This window comes from Asterias rubens, chromosome 6 (assembly GCF_902459465.1).
Source record: "Asterias rubens chromosome 6, eAstRub1.3, whole genome shotgun sequence".
Taxonomy (NCBI): domain Eukaryota; kingdom Metazoa; phylum Echinodermata; class Asteroidea; order Forcipulatida; family Asteriidae; genus Asterias; species Asterias rubens.
In genome coordinates this window covers 21,643,941-21,664,907 of record NC_047067.1, presented here as the reverse complement: position 1 = coordinate 21,664,907, position 20,967 = coordinate 21,643,941, and the positions used below count along the sequence as shown (strand labels likewise).

At 41.0% G+C, this 20,967-nt stretch overlaps 1 protein-coding gene across 2 annotated transcripts in view; it reads left to right on the top strand.

The window, feature by feature from the left end:
- Positions 1-234: 234 nt before the first annotated feature.
- Positions 235-20,967, top strand: part of LOC117291643 (low-density lipoprotein receptor-related protein 1-like) — a 68,547-nt gene continuing 47,814 nt past the window's right edge. For both annotated transcript variants that reach the window (XM_033773486.1, XM_033773487.1), the window contains exons 1-26: positions 235-317; positions 849-968; positions 1,395-1,529; positions 2,398-2,534; positions 3,437-3,539; positions 3,865-4,027; positions 4,671-4,893; positions 5,407-5,584; positions 5,795-5,926; positions 6,467-6,709; positions 7,122-7,293; positions 7,668-7,890; positions 8,804-8,996; positions 10,130-10,252; positions 10,705-10,842; positions 11,349-11,480; positions 12,092-12,205; positions 12,473-12,550; positions 12,920-13,078; positions 14,771-14,896; positions 15,746-15,877; positions 16,301-16,894; positions 17,316-17,520; positions 18,133-18,300; positions 18,931-19,175; positions 19,913-20,044. In XM_033773486.1, the coding sequence (XP_033629377.1) occupies positions 914-968; positions 1,395-1,529; positions 2,398-2,534; positions 3,437-3,539; positions 3,865-4,027; positions 4,671-4,893; positions 5,407-5,584; positions 5,795-5,926; positions 6,467-6,709; positions 7,122-7,293; positions 7,668-7,890; positions 8,804-8,996; positions 10,130-10,252; positions 10,705-10,842; positions 11,349-11,480; positions 12,092-12,205; positions 12,473-12,550; positions 12,920-13,078; positions 14,771-14,896; positions 15,746-15,877; positions 16,301-16,894; positions 17,316-17,520; positions 18,133-18,300; positions 18,931-19,175; positions 19,913-20,044 (4,303 nt within the window). In that variant the 5' untranslated portion in view covers positions 235-317; positions 849-913. The remainder of the gene's footprint in view (positions 318-848; positions 969-1,394; positions 1,530-2,397; positions 2,535-3,436; positions 3,540-3,864; positions 4,028-4,670; positions 4,894-5,406; positions 5,585-5,794; positions 5,927-6,466; positions 6,710-7,121; positions 7,294-7,667; positions 7,891-8,803; positions 8,997-10,129; positions 10,253-10,704; positions 10,843-11,348; positions 11,481-12,091; positions 12,206-12,472; positions 12,551-12,919; positions 13,079-14,770; positions 14,897-15,745; positions 15,878-16,300; positions 16,895-17,315; positions 17,521-18,132; positions 18,301-18,930; positions 19,176-19,912; positions 20,045-20,967) is intronic.

Genomic DNA, 20,967 nt, shown 5'->3' with positions numbered 1-20,967 from the left:
TCTCCACCCAGGGGTAAATGGGTACCTATGAGGGCAGAGATGGTTCTTGTGATTGGTTTAGCCGAGTAGCACATAGTGTCACAAAATTATTATTATTATTATTATTATTATTATTATTATTTAATTTGATTAACTTGAATCCTGACTCTCTTCTTGAACAGGTGTGCAGTGCTCGGCAACTCCAGCGCCTTTCCAGTGCTCTCATCACGATTATTTCAGGTGTCCAGGAACGGAGATTTGCATCCGGCCGTTCGAGGTCTGTGACAGGATTCCTGATTGTCCAGATGGAAGTGACGAGGGCGCTCATTGCCGTCTAGGTACACACTTGGAACTTGAATTTGCTTGCTTGTTTGTTTGTTGATTTGTTTAGATGATCTTCCCGTCACGGGAACTCTGCAAACTCCCACAAGGAGATGCAAGAATAAACACCAAGCTGGCAACAGCCAATCTCTCTTATACAGACATTGGTTTAACGTCTATGATTATGCGTTTCACAACTCAAGAAGTTGTGGTTCAGTAACTAGACAACAAATCTTATCTAGTCATTGTGAAATCAGCGATTAGCTTGGTAGGGTTCGAACCAACAACCTTGTGATTTCAAGTCCTGTAGTCTAACCATTAGACCATGGTGACCTAGGACATAGGTTCAGGTCCTACAGCCGATTTTACAAAACTTTACGCAACTGCATAAGACCACTTGCGTCATAGTTTTGCGCCATAGAGGGCGTGCAAGTGGACTTACACAGTTGCGTAAAGTTTTGTGAAATTGGCTGCTGCTTTAGTAAATTGATTTGGATCTACCTAAATACAAATTAAATCCTAATCTAGTTTTGTTCTTGAATCGACAGAAAATAGTAATAAATGCAGCCGACGAAACTGTGAGGTTTCCTGCGCAGAGACAATCTATGGCGCCATGTGCTACTGTCAACAAGGGTACCAGACTACTAAAAATAGGAGGACATGTGAAGGTATAGTTAAAATGACACTGCTATTTACTCAATTTTGCCTTACGTCGCCGCATTATGGTAAATCTTGCCTGTGCCCTAATTAGGGTCAGATTCCCTAATTAAGGGTGATTGCACTGTCCAATTGTTATCAACTTTTGATATCACGAAAGGGGGCACATCTCAAAACTTGTCCAGCTTTTACTTTCCCAACTCTTGGGTTTACACATGTATGTGGAAATTATGACACAAAATGTCAACTTTCCCATGATCAGTGCAGTGTCTTGCCTGCCAGACTAGCCAAAGAATGTACAAGTTCACACTTATTGTCAACAAAGTTCACATTGTCTATGGACAGTATACTCTTCTTGTAAAATAGTCTCATCTTGCGTTATTATTGTGAATTATTTTTATCCCCTCCTATTCTCTGTCTCACTCTGTATATTTAAGATTTGAACGAGTGCCAGGACCACTCTATTCATGGCTGTGACCAAACATGCCTCAACTCTGAGGGGAGCTACAGCTGTTCTTGTTCCAGTGGGTACACACTTCAGAAAGACCTCAAGACATGTGACCAGGCAGATGGTAAATACTCTATTAAAGTTCCCCTGCTGAAAAAAGAACAGCGCCTTTGCCGATAGTGATTGACATAGTGGCAAGAGTGGGATTTGCCTTGAGTCCGCACCCACAACAATTGCCATGGTGCCCTGTGCATTTAATGTGGTGTTCTTTGCCAAGTTCCAATACAAAATAAAAGTGTCTACATTGAATTTCCCCCTTGTCAGTGGACAATTGCTTTGCCCCTTCAAGAGCAAAGTTCCGAAGCCAGGGCTCGATTTCATGAAGAAATACAATCCATCGTAACCCAAAATTTACCCACTTTACTAAGCAACTACGATTGATTTGCAGTTACGATCAATCTTAGCTCTTTGTGAAATCTGCACCTGATGGTTCAAAAAGCCTCTACTGTCTGTCCTGCCTATTTCACTCCACTGCAGGAGGAAAGCCTCTTCACCATTTCTCCATTTCACTTTATCCTGCGCTGTCTTTTGCCAATTAATGCCTCTATTTGTACTTAGTTCATCTCTCCATCTATACGAAACTTCATATCCCACCATCTTTGTTACAAATTGCTGATATAACAGATGTTAAATTTGCATCAGGGATAAAGAAGATTAATTTTGGTTTTTACCCACAAACACCGATGTGTGTCAGCACCGATACTCAGTACTTACCAGAGTTCTGTGAAAAAAAAAAATCACAGGCATATTAGTTGTGTGGGATTTGAACCCACTGCCTTTGCAATTCTAGAGCAGTGTCGTACCAACTAGACCACTGAGATGGCCCTGTGGCTAGAGACAGTTTGAATCCTATGTTTAGCAGCGGGTACTGCAAACGATTTAATAGATGTTAAATTAATTTGTTCATAACTGTGATGTCTGATTTTCTACAGGAAAGCCTGCGAATCTGCTTGTGGCTAACTCCAGCACTGTCCTGAAGCTAAGCATGAAAGGAACAGATCTTGATGGGATTGAACCCATACATGCACTAGGAGTAATGGCCTTAGATTATGACTACAGGAGAGAAAGGGTAAGCAACTTATCAAGTCAAAATTTCTACTTACTGAAAAGGAAAACCTGACTTATAGAAACAGACAAATCTGTGCGTAATGTAAGCGTATTTCGCAGTGTAGCAAGGAACTTGGACTTTTGCGTGTGTACTTAACATTTCTATATGTTTATCTCTATTTCATCGTGTATCCCAGATGTGGGGCAACAAATCTACAGATTATAGTATGTATTTGCTTTTGTTGTCCCTTAACACACGTCACTAACGGTGACTGTGCCACGCTCACCATTTGGGTGGGCGATAGGTTAACGGTGCGTCGCCTAAAATGTGCACTTCACTGAATAACGCACAGTGACATTGCCCACAAAATGGCGCATCCAAGATTATTCTGATGATGACGTCAGGTGAATTGGGTCAATGGGAGACTTTAGGGACGCTTTGTGGCAGCAGACTTACCAGGTAAAACCCATTGTTCTCGGTAATGTGCGCATGCTCAGAACTATGCAAACAATGGAAATTTACCTGGTAAGTCTGCTGCCACCTAGCGTTCCAAAGTTTCCCATTGTTTTGTATTGGGTTTGTACTGTTATTGCCAAAGAAATTACTAATAATAATATTCTAAGCTTTCTTTTGTTACACCGTTAATGTCGAAATTCTGCTTTCACCCTGTTAACAGAGAATGTTAGTAATAACTGCAGAATTCTGCTGTAAAAAGAGCTAGGCTTTTTGCTATATTTTTCCCCCGATTAGACGTCTTTACCAATAATGGCTACGTTTGTGATGCTCCACTATTACTAAGATTGTTCACAAGGCTCTTCAGCTCACCCAAAACCATTTCAACTTCTCGGGAGTACACAGCACCACAGACTAACAAATACTCTTCGGGATTTTTATTTTCCTGCCGATTTTGTCTTTCTCTAAAGGTCTGCTGGATTAATTTTGCTGTTGATAAAAACGAGTTGATGTGTGCGAACTCGACCAGTTTTGGCGGACTCCATAAACTGAGTGTGTTTTTTAGCGTCAGCCGTAAGTACCAGTTTTTATGCATCATTGTGGTTTTCCGTAAATTAATTTCAGCTGAAATTAAAATCTGTGATGATAAAAAAAAAAAAAACGGTTTCTAGTGGTAGTTTCTCAGGCGATATTTGTTTGTTTGATTAGCCTCTCTGAATTTTTTTAACAGTTTCTACAATTTACTGGAGAGATTTTCATATTTTCTTGGGACCTGGTAAATTTGCTATAAATCTCCTTGGCCGTAAAGGCTGTAAAGACATGCAATGTTTTCTGTAATGTCTAGGTATTTGATTTCGCCAAATTCGAATTTGATTTTGAATTTGAATTTGTTGAACAGATATCCAACAGTTTGCCATGGATTGGATAACGGGAAACATCTACTTTGTTGACGACGTGTCCGATCAGATCTTCATCAGTAACGCCGAGGGGAATAAGGTCGTTCCGATCCTGAGTGATGGACTAGATCAACCACAGGGTATTGCCCTGGACCCTACAAAAGGGTACGCTTTGCCATTTTATTCTACTCAATTTAAATTATTGTTTTGTTGTCAAACTGCATCTCTATTTTTTCCTCTAGATTTTGACTAGCTTGTGACATGTATTTTGGCTTATCTTTTGCTGTTTACTTAAGTTTTGCTTCTTTTATTATCTATGAAGCCTTGAGCCTTAAGGCTCTCGCATAAGGCGCTCCATAAATTATTACTATAGGTTTTCTCGGTCAATTTCGGCAAATGATCAGCCAATTTAAGCACCAAGCTATTCTATTTCCCGCGAAATCAAATGCTAGTAAAAAGGGTCATTCGATTTCGTGTTATGATTGATCAAATGTAATGTTGCGTCATTCGATTTAACAAAATAATCATTCAACTTAACAATTCATTAAAGCAGCATTCAAATTGGACAGACGCTTCTTGAAGCGTGTGTTTCACGAACAAGAATGATGATAGGCTTAATTGAACAGAGTGCTAAAGGAATTTGAATCAACTCAAAATGAAGCTGAATTCTGAATTTGAAACGCAGTAACAACTGGAGAGGCAAAACTGCTTTAACTCGAACGCATGAAAATGAAATTGGCTGCTCATTTTCTTAATTTGACCGAGAAAACCTATATTAGTATTATTATTTACCATCTATTATCCACAGACTCATTTTCTTCACCGACCGTGGCACTAGTCCAAAAGTGAAACGAGCCAACATGGACGGCAGTCAATACGAGGACATCGTCTCCGTCAAGATTGCCACACCCCACGGCATCGCCGTCGATCTAGTTGCTCAGAGGATCTACTGGACTGATTCCAGTCTCCAGCTTGTTGAAAGTGCTGAATATGATGGAAGCGACCGGACTACTGTAGCAAGAGGCGTAGATGTAAGCCTTTTGTGTTTTTTTTTTACTTTTGTTGCCTGTTTTGGTACAAAGTTCATCTGACCTCATTTACTCTCTTTGTGTCACCAGGGCTCGGATTCATCAAGCCAATAAGCACAAAAATTAGCTAAGCATGGGCAATCCTTGCTTAGCAGAAACTGGGTACCATCCAAAATTCCATAAAGGTAACATCGTTACAACTGGTGTCCCACTCAATTTTTGCTTACCAAAGAAATTTACTAATCAGTCTTTTCTTAACAGCTTTAATACATTGGGCCCAGGGCTCAGAATTCTGTGCTTACAACCAATAGCAGTAAGCGATCTACAGGATACTGTAAGTGCATAATTATGTGGTAAGCAGAGCCATGAAGTTGGACCGTGGTTACATTTGGCCTTGACACTCTTTTTCTATCTTTTGCAATTATTTATTTCATTCAAAGATTCCATCCCATTTAAATTATTTCTTGTTGGTTGACAATTCTTGTATCTTTTTGCAACCTTTTTGCCGCCTTTCAGGTTCAATTTGGGTTTGGAATATCGGTGTTCAGGAACTATATCTACATCACAAACTGGCTGGAGAAACCAACTATCACCAAGATCAATAAGTTTGACGGAAGTGCATCTGTGATCAGACATAATATAAGCTCAGGGGCTGGAGCTGTTAAGGTGTACCATGAAGCTTTACAGCCAATGGGTAAGTTCTACGGGGATGAGAAATTTCAAACTTTAGTCTGAATTCAGACTTTTTAAGGTGATCCGGTGGAGAAAGTCAGCCATTACTTTTTACCACATGTAAGAAATCTTGTCCTTTGATCAAGTTCTCAAGTGTTAAGGAAACTTTTCCTAAAACCTGAGAAGATTCTATTTGTTGCATTGACTTAATATTGTTTACTGCTCTCCTCAGTTGAGGGTCACCCGTGCGGAGACAACAACGGCGACTGCACTCACATCTGCCTCATCTCTGGCAAGGATGGGAGTGGAAAGCTGTGCCGATGCCAGCAGGGATTCCGACTGGAGAATGGTACAACCTGCGTAGGTGAGTTTGTGATTATTCCCCTGGGAAAGGAATAGCCACATAATTCAAACTGACTATTCAATCATTCTGCACAGAGGAAGGGGTGCGTTTGGCGGCTGTAACCAATAACTGTTTCGGTCATTTGCCTGTGATTAACCAATGGCCAATTCAACCAAACAGTTATTGGTTACGACCGCCAAAACGTACCCAAGGTTTTGGTGAGGGAACTTAAATTTTGATTTGGAAAGCACTTGGTTCTTTCAAATGAATTAAAATCAGAAGGTATGTTGTGGTGGAAAAGTCGAGTGCACTGGACTCCAGCTCTGGTGTCTCTGAGCAAGAGAGTGTAGGTTCGAGTCCTGGTCTTGACATTTGTTTCATAAAGCAAGACACTTAATCATTATTGCTTTGTGGATGCCTTGGCCAGATGGAAAAAAATCAGGACTGTGAGATATCAATAAAAGTCTTGGATTGAAAGTATTCATTGTTCCATTTGCTTTTTTTTGTTCGGTTAATCGTTGTTTCTTTTCTCACAAAATGAATGTTTTAAAAAAACCACAGAGAACCGGGACAACTCTCGCTTCTTGATCTACGGCCAGAGTTTCCCTGGTTCCGTCCACGGGATACCAATGACTGACAGGAGTGATGAAGCCGAGTCCATCATTCCCGTCACCAACCTGGAGAGTCCGAGGGCGGTAGACTACTACGCAGCCGAAGAGTACATCTACTTCGCCGATTCCAACAACTACATCATTGGACGACAGAGGATCAATGGTACAGACCGAGAGGAGCTGATAACCGAGAGTAAGTCTTTGGCGAGGAAGTTTTGAAACGACGTGGGCAACATGGAATGAAAGGGAGAATAAACAGTCTGACATCACTCGCCTTAAAAAGCTTCAACACAACGCTACGTTTTTACTGTATGCAAGCATTTGAATTACCCTTTTTGGGATCTAGTAAAGAGTTATTGAACTGAATTGAATTGCAGACAAAACACTCACACGCATCAACGCTTCTTCAACAACAACATTGGTTACCCATTCTTATTTATTGCACAGGTTGTATACTCCCCACTCCCCAGGGAGTTGGGTTAAAGAATGAATCAAATGGCCCAATGACCGGGGTTAATTATTATTATTATTATATTATTATTATTATTATTATTATTATTATTATTATTATTATTATTATTCCCTTTCTCTCTCTCGTTCCTCAGGGGTAAGCAACTGTGAAGGTATCGCCGTTGATTGGATCAGTAAGAATCTCTACTGGACCGATGACGACTTGAAGACAATCAGCGTGGCGCGTCTTGATGGCACGCACCGGGCCACCATCATCTCGGATAATATCACCCACCTCCGTGCTATAGTGGTAGACCCCGTTGATGGGTGAGTGTATGCTTCTCCTTTCACCAGGGCCCAATTTCCTAGAGCTGGTTAAGGAGAGAATACTGCTGAACACTTTTCTACTCAGCAGAAATGAGTAGGATACCAGGTACATGTACAAATGGGGCATGTGACAGGGCAGCTCTATAAAATTGAAACGTTGAGACCCAGTCGGCTCTTTTAAGAGCCGACACTCTTCCAAATGAGATTTTACACATGGTTGCTCCCGCAAGTTCACTTTTGTTATCTTTTTTTCCCCACACCTTGCAAAGCTTTAAACACCACTTATGCTGACAACACCAGAATTGTAGTCTGGTGCACTAGATCTCATTTGCAAACGTGTAAGACTATTTCGTGCTTGAAAATTTGACCGACAGGTACATGTACTTCAGCGACTGGGCCGAAGGCGTCGACAACAGCGACTTAGCGAAGATTGAGCGTGCTGACATGGATGGGTCCAATCGGCAGACGTTTGTGAGCGGGGACATGCTGTGGCCCAATGGCTTGAGCTTAGACAAAGGGGAAGGGATGCTGTACTGGTGTGACGCCTTCTATGATGTCATCAAGGGAGTTCCCCTGAACGGGACTGGCGATAGACAGGTCAGAGTTCAAAGTAGACTTGCCACTGATTTCACAAAGAGATCTGAGTTGTCTTAAGATATCTGTTACCAGTGACTCGATTGTTATTTTCCGATAAAAATGAAGATTGCAAACAGTAAGCCTGAAATCAGTGATGTTGACTTTAGTCATGTGACTCGCTATTTTTTTTAACGTATGTCTTGACTTGTTGCTTTCACATTGGCTTGTGACTTGATTTAGATTTGCGGAAAAAAAATGAACTGTTTTCTACGCAAGTCATATACTACTCGAGCAACTCCATAGACTGTAAAAATGTACGCCTTGCGCCATCAGATACATTTTGTACCTTGCTCAAACTTCTGACATCTTCAGCACATTTTGATATGTATATATATAATGAATAGGGTAGATGGCCTTAGCTTTCGATCCAATCCGGACCTTCTTCAGAGGCATAAGACAAGTACAAACAAATACATATCCATTTATAGAAAAAGAGAGGGGGAAAGGGATTAAGGAAAGGATCCAGAAAGAAGCGGGAAAATAACAGCCAATCAAATTTCCTATTTCAGAAACAATATTGGGGGCTATGAACCAATAGGAGTGAAGTGGCGAGGACAAAGGATGTTTAGAATGAAAGGAAGGGTTACTGGACCATAAAAGTGGTAAATGTATTGTTCGACAACAATGGAGGGAGACATGAAAGGGTAGGATTAGAGAGCAAGTTGCATCATGATGCAACTAACAATGGTCAATTAATAAGAATAGCAAGATCAAAGGTATGATGATTTTAAAAATAGGTATGAGGGACCTGTGGAAAAAAAGGGGGGGGGGGTTACTTACATCAGATAGTTACAGTGATGAATTTATAAAAACAACTTTAAACTAGGTGATATGTATATATATATATATATATTTTTTTCAAAACCCAAAACAGTCGATAGTCATCAGCGACAAGATTCTGCACCCCTTTGGTTTGGATTACTATGGCAGGTTTATCTTCTGGACGGATTACACCAAAGGGGAGGTATTGAGGTACGACCGGGACAGCGAGCAACTGGATCCCGTTGTCCTGCGTAGTGGCGGTGTTCTCTTTGAGTTGAGGGTGTACGACCCTGATCGACAGACAGGTTAGTTTGATCATCACAATCATAGAGGTGTCCCAGCACAAAAAGTAGCTAAGGCCTTATCAAAATTGGCGGCTGCAGTTGTGGCTACGTCTGTTGCTAAGCATCGAATTTGATTTGATTGAAGTTTTAAGTATGAGCTTCCTGTCGATCTACGAAAGGCGATGTCGTTGACTTTGTTCAAAAGCCTCCTCCAAGACATTTCTGTTCCCAAACCCATCCTAGTTTTTAATTTTTTTTATTTGTCATAGTCTCATGTAAAGCGCTCTGTCCTCCGTAGAGCGCTATATGAATGCTTTGTATTATTATTATTATATTATTAAGTATCTCCCTGATTGTTGTAAAAATCTCACTAACTGCAAGATGCAAATGTTGCCAGGTCTCGTTTGCTATGGATTTTCTGACACGGCTGGCTGCCGATTTTGTCACATTACAGAGTAAAAGGTGCTTAAAAATTGCTGGCCTGGAATTACGCGGAGGCCTTGGAGGCAATGGCATTTTCTGCCCTGGCTTTGGTGCCCCTTCAAAAGTTTCCATTGGAAGTGCCCTTTGTAAAATGAAAATGACCATGCCCTCTTAAGAACATATTACACCGGTTCTTCGTTCTCTACACTGGCTACCTATTCTCAAGCGGATTCAGTTCAAAATTCTTCTCCTTGTTTACAAAGCAAGACATGGCCTTGCACCCACATACATCAATAGTCTCATCTCACAAAAGTTGCCTTCTTCATCCACGAGCCTTTCCATCACTATCCAACATTCATCTTCAACTTTCCAATGGTCCATGCACGAATACCCGCCATGGTCATAGAGCATTCTCAGTAGCTGCACCAACTTGCTGGAACAAGCTCCCTCTTCATATCCGTGGCTCATCCTCAATCAGCTCATTCAAGTCTCAGTTAAAAACACATCTTTTCAGACAATGCTAAAGCGCTTTGAAATGCCTGTGGAAAGTGCTTTACAAATGTTATTAATTATTATTATTTATTATTATTATTTATTATTATTAAGGATGAAATTCCAGGCAGGCAATTTGGTCTCTTAATTGAAAAATATTGAGCCCTTGAGCCGCCTGTCAGTCACAGATAAAGTGCTGTATAAGAACTGTATGTAACAAATATATCCTTATTGGATAGGAACCAACGCTTGTTTTGATAACAACGGAGGTTGCAGTGAGTTATGCCTACCTACCCCTGGTGGGAGGCGATGTGAGTGTGCAGACGGCAGGAAACTCGACAACGATAACTTAAGCTGCAACGGTGAGTAACTAGTGAGACTCATTTCACTCATGATTCTTAGCTCATTCAGTGCCCACTTTTTGTTTTTAACCCAAAGTACCCAGATATATGAGGTTTTCTTAACTCTGTATAACAAATATTGTCTCCAAAAAAAGAGAACAAACAAACTCCAGTAGGTTTATATAATACTTGTCTTCACTTGGTTTAGTCTCAGTTTAATTGTGCCAAACGATATTCTCTTAAACAAATTATTCTGACAATCCAAAAACTTTTTAATTCCCTTGCATAAGCACAGATTTATATTTTTTATTTTGCACTTATTTGTTTTTTTCTTGGGGGTGGGGGGTGGGGGGGGGAGTCCCAGTACAAAGATGTTCACAAGTGATGAAAACAAAATGAAATGCTTGGAGCCCAATGTTTATAATGATATTATAACGATCGCTCAGGGATTAATTGGTAAACCATCATTTCAGATGATCCTGCGTACAGCAAGCCTGACATTTGTGACGGTGAGTTTGAATGCAAGAATGGTCGGTGTGTGGACAAGATCTGGGTGTGCGATGGGGACAATGATTGCGGGGACCTTAGCGACGAAGACCATGATTTATGCGGTGAGTTTCATCTTTGGTTTCTTTCTTTTGAAGGGTCTGCGCCCAATTTCATTGCTCTGCTCACCACAAAAATGTTGCGCTTGCATTCAACATTCTTCACAAACTCCAAATTTTTGAGCTAACTGTGTAAGCCGAGTGTGAGCAGTGTGTCACGGTCAAGTGTTTAAGAACATCAAATTCAAGTTCTGGTGGTTAAGTCATTGAGTGTGGGTGCGAGTCCTGGTCGTGACATGTGTGTCCTTGAGCAAGTTGATTTACTATAATTGCTTGTTTTCACCCAGGGGTACCTGCAAGGGTAGAGGTTGATACTGTTTTAGGAAAAGCCACCGGAGCACCACTGCAACTCAGGGCTGTATACTCCCCAGGGAGCTGAGAAACATTACAGGGATAATATTGGCCCAATGACGAGGGCACTAATGTAAAGCGCATTGAGACATTATTGTGAAATGCGCTACATAAGGACTAGTAATTATTATTATAATTATTTTGATTGTTTGTTATTTTAGGTGTGGTGACGTGTGACGTCGATGAGTTTGCCTGCCGTAATTCAAAATGCATTACAGTCCGCTGGTTGTGTGATGGTGACGATGATTGCTCAGACGGTTACCGTAGCGATGAAGCAGCTGAGCATTGTAGAGGTAAGAAAGGACCCAATGCCAACCGCCCGCCCCCCCAACAGATAATTTTCAAAGACTTGTCGTGGTGTGAATTCCTTGGAACCTATTCTTCTTCCATTTATACAGCTGCAGGATAGATTGGAAAAACTAGGAGAAGTCCTTGATGGAATAAGAATTTGAGAAGAAGGAGAACTCCTAGTTTCAATTATATGAAATTTTCCTGCTGTTTATTTCCTACCCCTAGTGCAAGCTAGTTGAAACGTTGAGACCAATTCAAGAACTGACTCTGCGGTAGAGCAGTTAATCACGATCCTATAAGCTAAAGTAGTAGTCCCAGCCAATTTTCTATCCCTTCCGCCCCGGTAGTAGTTTAAAAGCAGGACAGTTCTTTTCAGAACTGAGAAGTCTCCCGAACATCCGATAAATCTACGCTTCTACTTTTGCTGGTGAATTACATGTATCTTCCCAGACAAATTTGCCAAGCAGTTTATCTATTTCTAAACAACTCCAAGATGGTTAGCTTTTAACAAATAATTTGTGGTTATTTTTTTGGACCATCTTATGTGAATCTTTCTTGCCAAGTTAGATGGAAATGATGACATGTTGTTTTCTTTCTTTATGTGTTGATACAGATGACCAGTGTAATTCAGCCCAGTTCCAGTGCGCTAATAGTCGCTGTATTCTCAATCTCTGGCAGTGTGATGGAGAGGATGACTGCGGGGACAACAGTGATGAATTAGACTGCAGTAAGTCCTTCAGCTTTATTTTATTCTTTTTCCAAAGAACTCTTCTTTAGGGGGAGAGACTTGTATTATTTTGCACTGTAGTAAGTTTCTAGCGCAGTAAGTTTCAATGTGTTTATTTTCACTGTTTTAAATTTGTTTTATTATTTTTTTTTTTTTATTACTCTGTGCATTATTTTGAATTGTATTATAGCTGATTGACTGCAGTGTGTATTTATAAATTTGAATAATTTGGGTTTTTTCGTTTTGAATCTTGATATTTTCTTGCAGGTCAACCTACTTGTCGTCCGTTTGAGTTTCAATGTGACAATGGCCGATGTGTCGAGATGTATTTTGTTTGTGACCGCGGTGAGTGGTTCATGTTCTTATTTGTTTTTTATCCAAAACAGATTGGGCCCTTAACAGAGATGTTAATTCTAGTTCTTAGCTGCGGAACCAAAGAGGGAAAGAGACCTATAAATTGGTGGTAGATTTTGGGCAATTCGGGAGACTTCTCAATTCTAAAAAGAACTGTCCTGCTTCTTAACTACTACCGGTGAAAGGCAGGAAATCAGCTGGGACTACTTCTTTTTCTTAGAATGAGGGGGACTTCTCATTATTAACTTCACTGCCGTGGATTGAGCTTTAATTGGTCTCGACTAGCTTGCTGTAGTAATTGTCAGTAAAAAATACCTCTTCAAAATTATTTTTAAAGTTTAATAAATTTGTTGATTTCAGTGGATGATTGCCAAGACAACACGGATGAGCGCAACTGCTCGCACTCATGTACCAATGAGACGAGATTCGAGTGTGAAACCTCTGGATTCTGCATCAATAAACAGCTGAAGTGTAACGGCTTTGATGATTGTATGGACGGAAGTGATGAAGCCAATTGCAGTAAGTAACTCTGCGAACTAAACGGGCTATCTTAGAGAAAGTTAATATCAATAATAATAAATAATAATAATAATAAGACTTGTAATGCGCACGTATCCACCCTGCTGGGTGTTCAAGGCGCAGTAAAAACCACCAACAAAAAAAGCAAAGGATCATATTAAACCATAGTTCGACTAAAGTCCAGTTCATTCAAAACTGCAAACTTGTATGGTCCCATTTCCAGGACTAGTGTCGTTCACACTTCAATGGGCATGTCCTACTTATGACACGTCCCAACCACTTATTAACAACTGGTCCTAGATTGAACTTGCTCTTAGATAAACTGCCCCCACCCGTCCAACCTACATACCCTTTGTGCATCTCTGGTTCTTAGATAAACTGCCCCCACCCGTCCAACCTACATACCCTTTGTGCATCTCTGGTTCTTAGATAAACTGCCCCCACCCCTCCAACCTACATACCCTTTGTGCATCTCTGGTTCTTAGATAAACTGCCCCACCCCTCCAACCTACATACCCTTTGTGCATCTCTGGTTCTTAGAAAAACTGCCCCCACCCCTCCAACCTACATACCCTTTGTGCATCTCTGGTTCAAAGATAAACTGCCCCCACCCCTCCAACCTACATACCCTTTGTGCATCTCTGGTTCTTAGATAAACTGCCCCACCCCTCCAACCTACATACCCTTTGTGCATCTCTGGTTCTTAGATAAACTGCCCCCACCCCTCCAACCTACATACCCTTTGTGCATCTCTGGTTCTTAGATAAACTGCCCCCACCCCTCCAACCTACATACCCTTTGTGCATATCTGGTTCTTAGATAAACTGCCCCCACCCCTCCAACCTACATACCCTTTGTGCATCTCTGGTTCTTAGGTAAACTGCCCCCACCCCTCCAACCTACATACCCTTTGTGCATCTCTGGTTCTTAGATAAACTGCCCCACCCCTCCAACCTACATACCCTTTGTGCATCTCTGGTTCTTAGATAAACTGCCCCCACCCCTCCAACCTACATACCCTTTGTGCATCTCTGGTTCTTAGATAAACTGCCCCACCCCTCCAACCTACATACCCTTTGTGCATCTCTGGTTCTTAGATAAACTGCCCCCACCCCTCCAACCTACATACCCTTTGTGCATCTCTGGTTTTTAGATAAACTGCCCCCACCCCTCCAACCTACATACCCTTTGTGCATCTCTGGTTCTTAGATAAACTGCCCCCACCCCTCCAACCTACATACCCTTTGTGCATCTCTGGTTCTTAGATAAACTGCCCCCACCCCTCCAACCTACATACCCTTTGTGCATCTCTGGTTCTTAGATAAACTGCCCCCACCCCTCCAACCTACATACCCTTTGTGCATCTCTGGTTCTTAGATTAACTGCCCCCACCCCTCCAACCTACATACCCTTTGTGCAGCTCTGGTTATTTTTTTGTAGACTTAGTGAGGCACTTTACAGTCAACCAGCTCCAGGCAATCTTTAAGAAGAGAATCCATTCACATTTGAATGTTCGCATATTATTCTTTGGGATTGTAAGACATTGTTTGAAAAGTTACTCATGTGCTACCAAAGTGGTTCTGTAGCATGCCTCCAAGTTGTCTGAAAACGTCGTCTTGTGTGACAAGGCCCTAAGTTTCTAGGAATACAACACTTAATACGTTCTGTTGTTGTCATTTTGACTGTTACCAGCTAACGTGAATGCATTCAAGTGTGGCGATGGTGAGTTCAGCTGCGGTACCGGTTACTGCTTGCAGAATTTCTACGTGTGTGATGGGCTTGATGACTGTGGCAACAATAAAGACGAAGAGGACTGTGGTAAGTGTGGTAGTAAAACGCAAGACATGAGGGAGTTTAGAATTTGTTTTTATAGTTGCTCTAGTGTGTATTAAAGGAACGTAACAGAATTGGTACGAAACAAAAATCATGAAGATCACAGATTTACATAAAACTTACACGAGCTATTGGTGATGATAGTTGAAAACATCCCTTGAAATATTTCTGTCTGAAATGTCATATTTGATGAGAAATAAATAATCTAATTTGGCGTTTGGAGTTTATCGCTCAGTGAGTGTTTTATTCATTATGATTTTGGCATCGATGCAATGCAAAATTTGTAAGCGGTTTTTCACTATTCTCTCGTGACCCAGATGGCCGATAGATCTTGAACTTCTACAGGTGTCAGTTTATGTATATGGTGAATTACATAAAGTGTTTACACTGCCAGCAACTGTTTCGTTAGCAAAAACCAATTCTGTAATGTTCCGTTAAGCTGGGCCCAATTTCATAAAGCTGTTAAGCAGAAAATACTGTTTGACAATTTCTCTGTTTAAGCACAAATTGAGTGGGACACCACCCACAACAATGCAAACTCAATGTAATTTTGGCTAGTAACCTGTTTCTGCTGAGCGGTACTTTTCTCTGCTTAGCAAGTTTTTGTGATTACATGCTTTATGAAATTGGGCAACGGTGGGATTCGAATGCACTACCTTTTGCTAACACATTGGATTCAAACTGCCTCTTAGCACATAGCTCAGTGGTCTAGTGGTTAGCATCTGCTCTAGCAATGCAAAGGTCTTGAGTTTGAATCCCACCCTCGCTTGTTTCTTTTTCTTAAATTATTCGCCAGAACAAAATATTCTAATTGAGTGCTATTTCTTTCCACAGACCCTGGGTCCAAGTGTAAAAAGGAGAGTCACTTTCAATGCGCAAATAGCGCCTCCGATGAATGTTTACCAATCTGGTGGAAATGCGATGGCCAGGCAGACTGTCCTGACCAATCAGACGAGCTCGATTGCTGTAAGTCCCTCCCACATATATGAATATTCATATTGGCTCCTCAATATTCATTTATTTCGTATGTTTGTATGTACATTGTATAGCACATCCAATGAGCCAAAATGAATTTTATAGCAGATTTGCCTAAACTCTTTGACTGGTATTTTATAACCCTTTCATTCACCATTTAATGTAGTGAGACACATTATTTGTTGGACACATTAGTTGTTATAACTTTTTTTTGCAAAAGGGGACCCCTCAAAAAAAGGTCACAATATCCTCAAGAGTCCACTTTACCATTCTGAAACTTGTGTGGCCGTGTGATCATTATGTTTTGTTTTACAACTATTTTTCTGAGGTCGCTAGCCAGCGGTCGGCTCAAGAAAGAGTTAACAGAGTAAAATGGTTGAAGATTGATTACAATGAGCTATTGTCATATTTCAGCTGCTGAAGCGTGCCCCCGGGGCTTCTGGCAGTGTCCGAACCACACCCTCTGCATCCCCTATGCTAACCTCTGCGACGGAGCGAGCCAGTGTGTGGACGGAGCCGACGAAGGAGGGCACTGCGAGGAGCGATGGTGCGACACCATAGATTTCCTCCCTGACCGAGCCTGCACTCACACCTGCCAGAACTCCCCGTCCGGACGGCTCTGCACATGCCCCGAGGGAACCCTACTCCTGCGGAACGACTACACCTGCGACGACGACAGTCGCATGTGCTCTGTGCGAGGGCGCTGTAGCCAGAACTGCACCAACGGGAAAGGGACGTACAGCTGTCATTGCTACGAGGGATACAGCATGCAGGGTGATGGGGTGACGTGTAAGTCCAACGACCCGGCAGTGCCTTATCTGATCTTCTCCAACCGTAACCAGTTGCGTCGGATTAATCTGGAGACTCGAGACTACAACGTACTTGTCTACAACCTCAAGAATACTATCGCACTGGACTTCTGCTATAACACTAGCCAGGTGTTCTGGACGGATATAGTGGACGATAAAATCTATTGTGGATGGATGGACACAAACTCTCACAACGCTGGTGAGGATATAGATTTCTCAAAGTATTTCTATTTGTTTCTCTTAAAATATGTTGTGTGTTCATGTGTATTGTTTATTCCATTTTTCTGTAAAAGTTTGTAAATTTGAATGTTGTTGACCTTTTGGTTGTTTTTTTTTCAGATTAAAATAAACCATTTATAATAATAATAATTTCCGTTAATTTCATTTTTTTGGAGACAAAATAACATTAAGTTTGCATTCTTGTGACTGGTGCTCCACTCAATTTTCCCAAAGCAAAGAAATTGGTTAAGCCATGTTTTCTACTCAACAGCTTTTATGAAGCTGGACCCTTAGATTTACTTAATACGCCATTGTCTTTCTGGGTTCATGAACTGTGATTAAGATCAACTGCTTGTTTACTGTTTCTTAATTGAAACTTGGATTGTTCCTGAACCTTGCAGGGCTGAGGAACATACAAGAAGTAGTTAGTGCTGGTTTGGCTACGGCTGAGGGTCTGGCTGTGGATTGGGTAGCCGGTAATCTATATTGGGTAGAGAGCCAGCTGGATCAGATCGAGGTGGCTAAACTCAACGGCAGCTTCCGTACCACTGTCGTGGCTGGCCAGATGGAGAACCCAAGGGCTATTGCGCTGGATCCCCGCTATGGGTGAGAATTCTAGGGTTCCTATTTCTATTTTGAATTTCAAAGAATGGCCAGGGTCTTGAAAATGTTACCGATGGTTGTGTTGTGTAATGCACATAAAAGAATCCAAGGGCCGATTTCACAAAGCAATAAAATTCATCACAAGACAATTTTTTCAGTATCACCATAGTAACTTGTATTGTGACATCACCATTTTCATAACAACTACGCTTAATTTGCAGTTAAGATCAATCTTAGATCTTTGTGAAATCAGCCCCAGTGCACTTATTATAAAGAGAAGGGGGTTTGCCCCGGTGTTTCTGGTCTGATTGAAAGCATGTTGTGCCACAGCACCTTGTAAACCATTACATGGTGTTATAAGGGAATAGGACTCATACTTCAACAATGTAGCTCTACATTCATTGCAGGACAAAAATACCAAGCTCTTGGATCGACCCCTAGGGGTTTGATACAGCGCTACTTAAGAACCCAGTATTACTTATTATTCTAGGCAATGGAATGGTTCTAAATGGTTGCAGATGCTACAGAAAGAGGGTTGTATATTGTTAAACAAAATATTGACGGAGTTCATAATTTAGGAAAAAATAACATATTATTTGAAAAATGTAATTTTAGATTGATGTTCTGGACGGATTGGGACGCAGGAAACCCTCGCATTGAGAGATCCACTATGGCGGGTCTTGATCGTCGAGTCATCTTCAAAGTACAGGATGTCCAAGGAGGTTGGCCCAATGGACTCACCGTGGACTATCTTGAAGATCGGGTGTACTGGATTGATGCAAGGTGGGTTAATAAAGAGAAGTCCCCTCGATCCACTAATGGTCCCGCTAAATTTCCTACCGAATTCCAAAATGTACTCCGTGACAGTACAATAATAAGTTTGGTGATATCACAACCTGACCATACTCGGATATTGTCCACCCAGCGCATCCTTGGTCGTCCCACGGAATGATGGCATACCTCTGGCATCCAATCCACAACGGCTGCTGCCAAGTCGCCATGGCAACCACATGGCCCAACCAAGCTGTTTTTCTTTCAATCACAGCACTGCTGCTGAAGTGCTATCTTACTATCATCCTCATCATCATTTAGAGTTTGCAACCGAGATTCAATGCACATTGTCAGGCCAGAGGTGTTTATTCCTCATCATGTTTGGAAGGTCCACGATTTCAGACTCTGTATCTCTACTGATCACGTGTATGTAGTTGAGTGATCTAGGTCCTCTATTAGGGCATCATAGTCTCCAATATAACACGTCAGGTATGACCTGGCATGAAAGCAGTGACCAGCAAAGCAGACTCTGCGGTGAACAATAGCAGCATAGATTACTATATAAAAAGCCATAGTTAATTAATTACACCAAGCCTTATCCCTCTAACATTTCCACTACCTCTCGTTCTTTCATTCTTACAGATCTGACTCCATCCACTCCATCCTCTACGACGGCTCCCTCCCGTTCACGATCCTCCAGGGTCATGAGTTCCTCTATCATCCCTTTGCCGTCACAGTCTTTGAGTCCACAGTGTACTGGACGGACTGGAGGACTAACGCCGTCTACGGTGCCAATAAATGGACCGGAGAGAACGTGACCCTCGTACAGAAGACCACTACCCAGCCGTTTGATCTACACGTGTTCCATCCACAACGACAACCACAAGGTAACATACCTCGTTGTGAAATTTAAATAATAATAATGAGAACAATATCGGAGTGTATAGTTATTATTATTATTATTATTTATTCGACCAATACAAGGTACAACAAACAAGTTACAAAAGCACAAGACAGAACGTTAACGGGAAGAAAAAGAAAACAAGAAATAAGGAAAATAAATACAGAATTAAATAAAAGAATAAATAAGGTTAAATTAAATTAACTTAAATAAATTATTTGCAAAAGAAAACAAAAGCAAAAAATAAATCCAATAAGAGGGTGGCTGAGGGCGGAGCATGCAGGAGGAAAACAGAACCAAATTGGAACAACAACCCGAAGGGATAAAAAACAAGGACAAATCATGCGGGTCAGGGGTAACAAAAGTAAATAATAGTGTGTTGTGGCCAAGTGGTTTAGAAAATCAAATTCAAGTTCTTGTGGTTAAGTTATCAGAGTGTGGGTTTGGTCATGACACTTGTGTCCTTGAGCATTATAGTTAAAACTATAGTTGCTTCTCTCCACCCAGGGGGTATGAATGGGTACCTGCGACGGTAGAGGTTGATATTGTGTTTGACAAAGCCCTTAGGTTGCCCAGGTTGTATACTCCACACGGAGCTGAGAAAGATTAAAGGGGATGTTATTAGCCAAATGACCAGGGCACTTATGTAAAGCGCATTGAGACGGTTATTGTGAAATGCGCTTTATAAACATTTATAAATGTTACAACCTTTTTCTTGCCCAGTTTCGCCAGAGAATAATCCATGTCTTCTAGACAATGGTGGCTGTTCCCATCTTTGTCTTCTGAACGGACACCAGGCGTCCTGTCTCTGCCCCCATCTTATGATGCTCCGTGATGACAATAAATCTTGCGAGGGTAAGTTTTTTTTTCTCATGTGTAAATCTCTTTTTGATGGTTGTCAAAAATTATTAAATAATAACTACAAAATTTAGAGCGCTTTTCTTTTGTATGTTTCTGAGATCTAAGTCCGGCCGTAGTAAATTTTTCTTTGTTCAACCCCAAATCAAGTCGTTTTTTTTTTACCCTCACATTTTTTCCGCCGATATAATTTTTTCCTTATTTTTAGGATTTATTTTTAAGCAAGAAATGAGATATGATATGAGAAATTCAGAATGTTTAATTTTACTCACAAACCTTTTATTCAACATTTTTTTCTTTGATTCTTTGTTTTGTTACACAATGTGAGTATCCCTCCAATAATCTTACATGTAGATGCCTAGTCAAGAGCTGGCAACTCTCTCTGATTCTTCAGAAAGCTCCCTAAAATGTAACCAATCTTTCCATGTTCTGATTAACAGATTTGAAAATCTCCTTGATTATGGAAACTTTTCCCCTGTTATGTTGAATGTTGTTGTTGTGATACGGCTCCTCAGAACAATATCATTATATACGATTCACTCACTACAAAGACTCACGGAAGACGATTTGTTGTTAAAGGGAAGGTACACGTTTGGTAATTATTCAAAACAAGTATTAACTTAAAAACTGACTTGGTAACGAGCATTGGAGAGCTGTTAATAGTATAAAACATTGTGAGAAACCGCTCCCTCTGAAGTAGCATAGATTTTGAGAAAGAGGTAATTTCTCACTAAAATAATAAAAGACTTCTGAAAGCACACAAAGTCGTCCAACAAGGGTGTTTTTTTTTCTCATCATATTCTCGCAACTTCGATGACCAATTTAGCTCAAATTTTCACAGGCTTGGTATTTTATGCTTATGTTGGGATACACTTAGTTAGAAGACTGGTCTTTGACAATTACCAAACATATACCTTCCC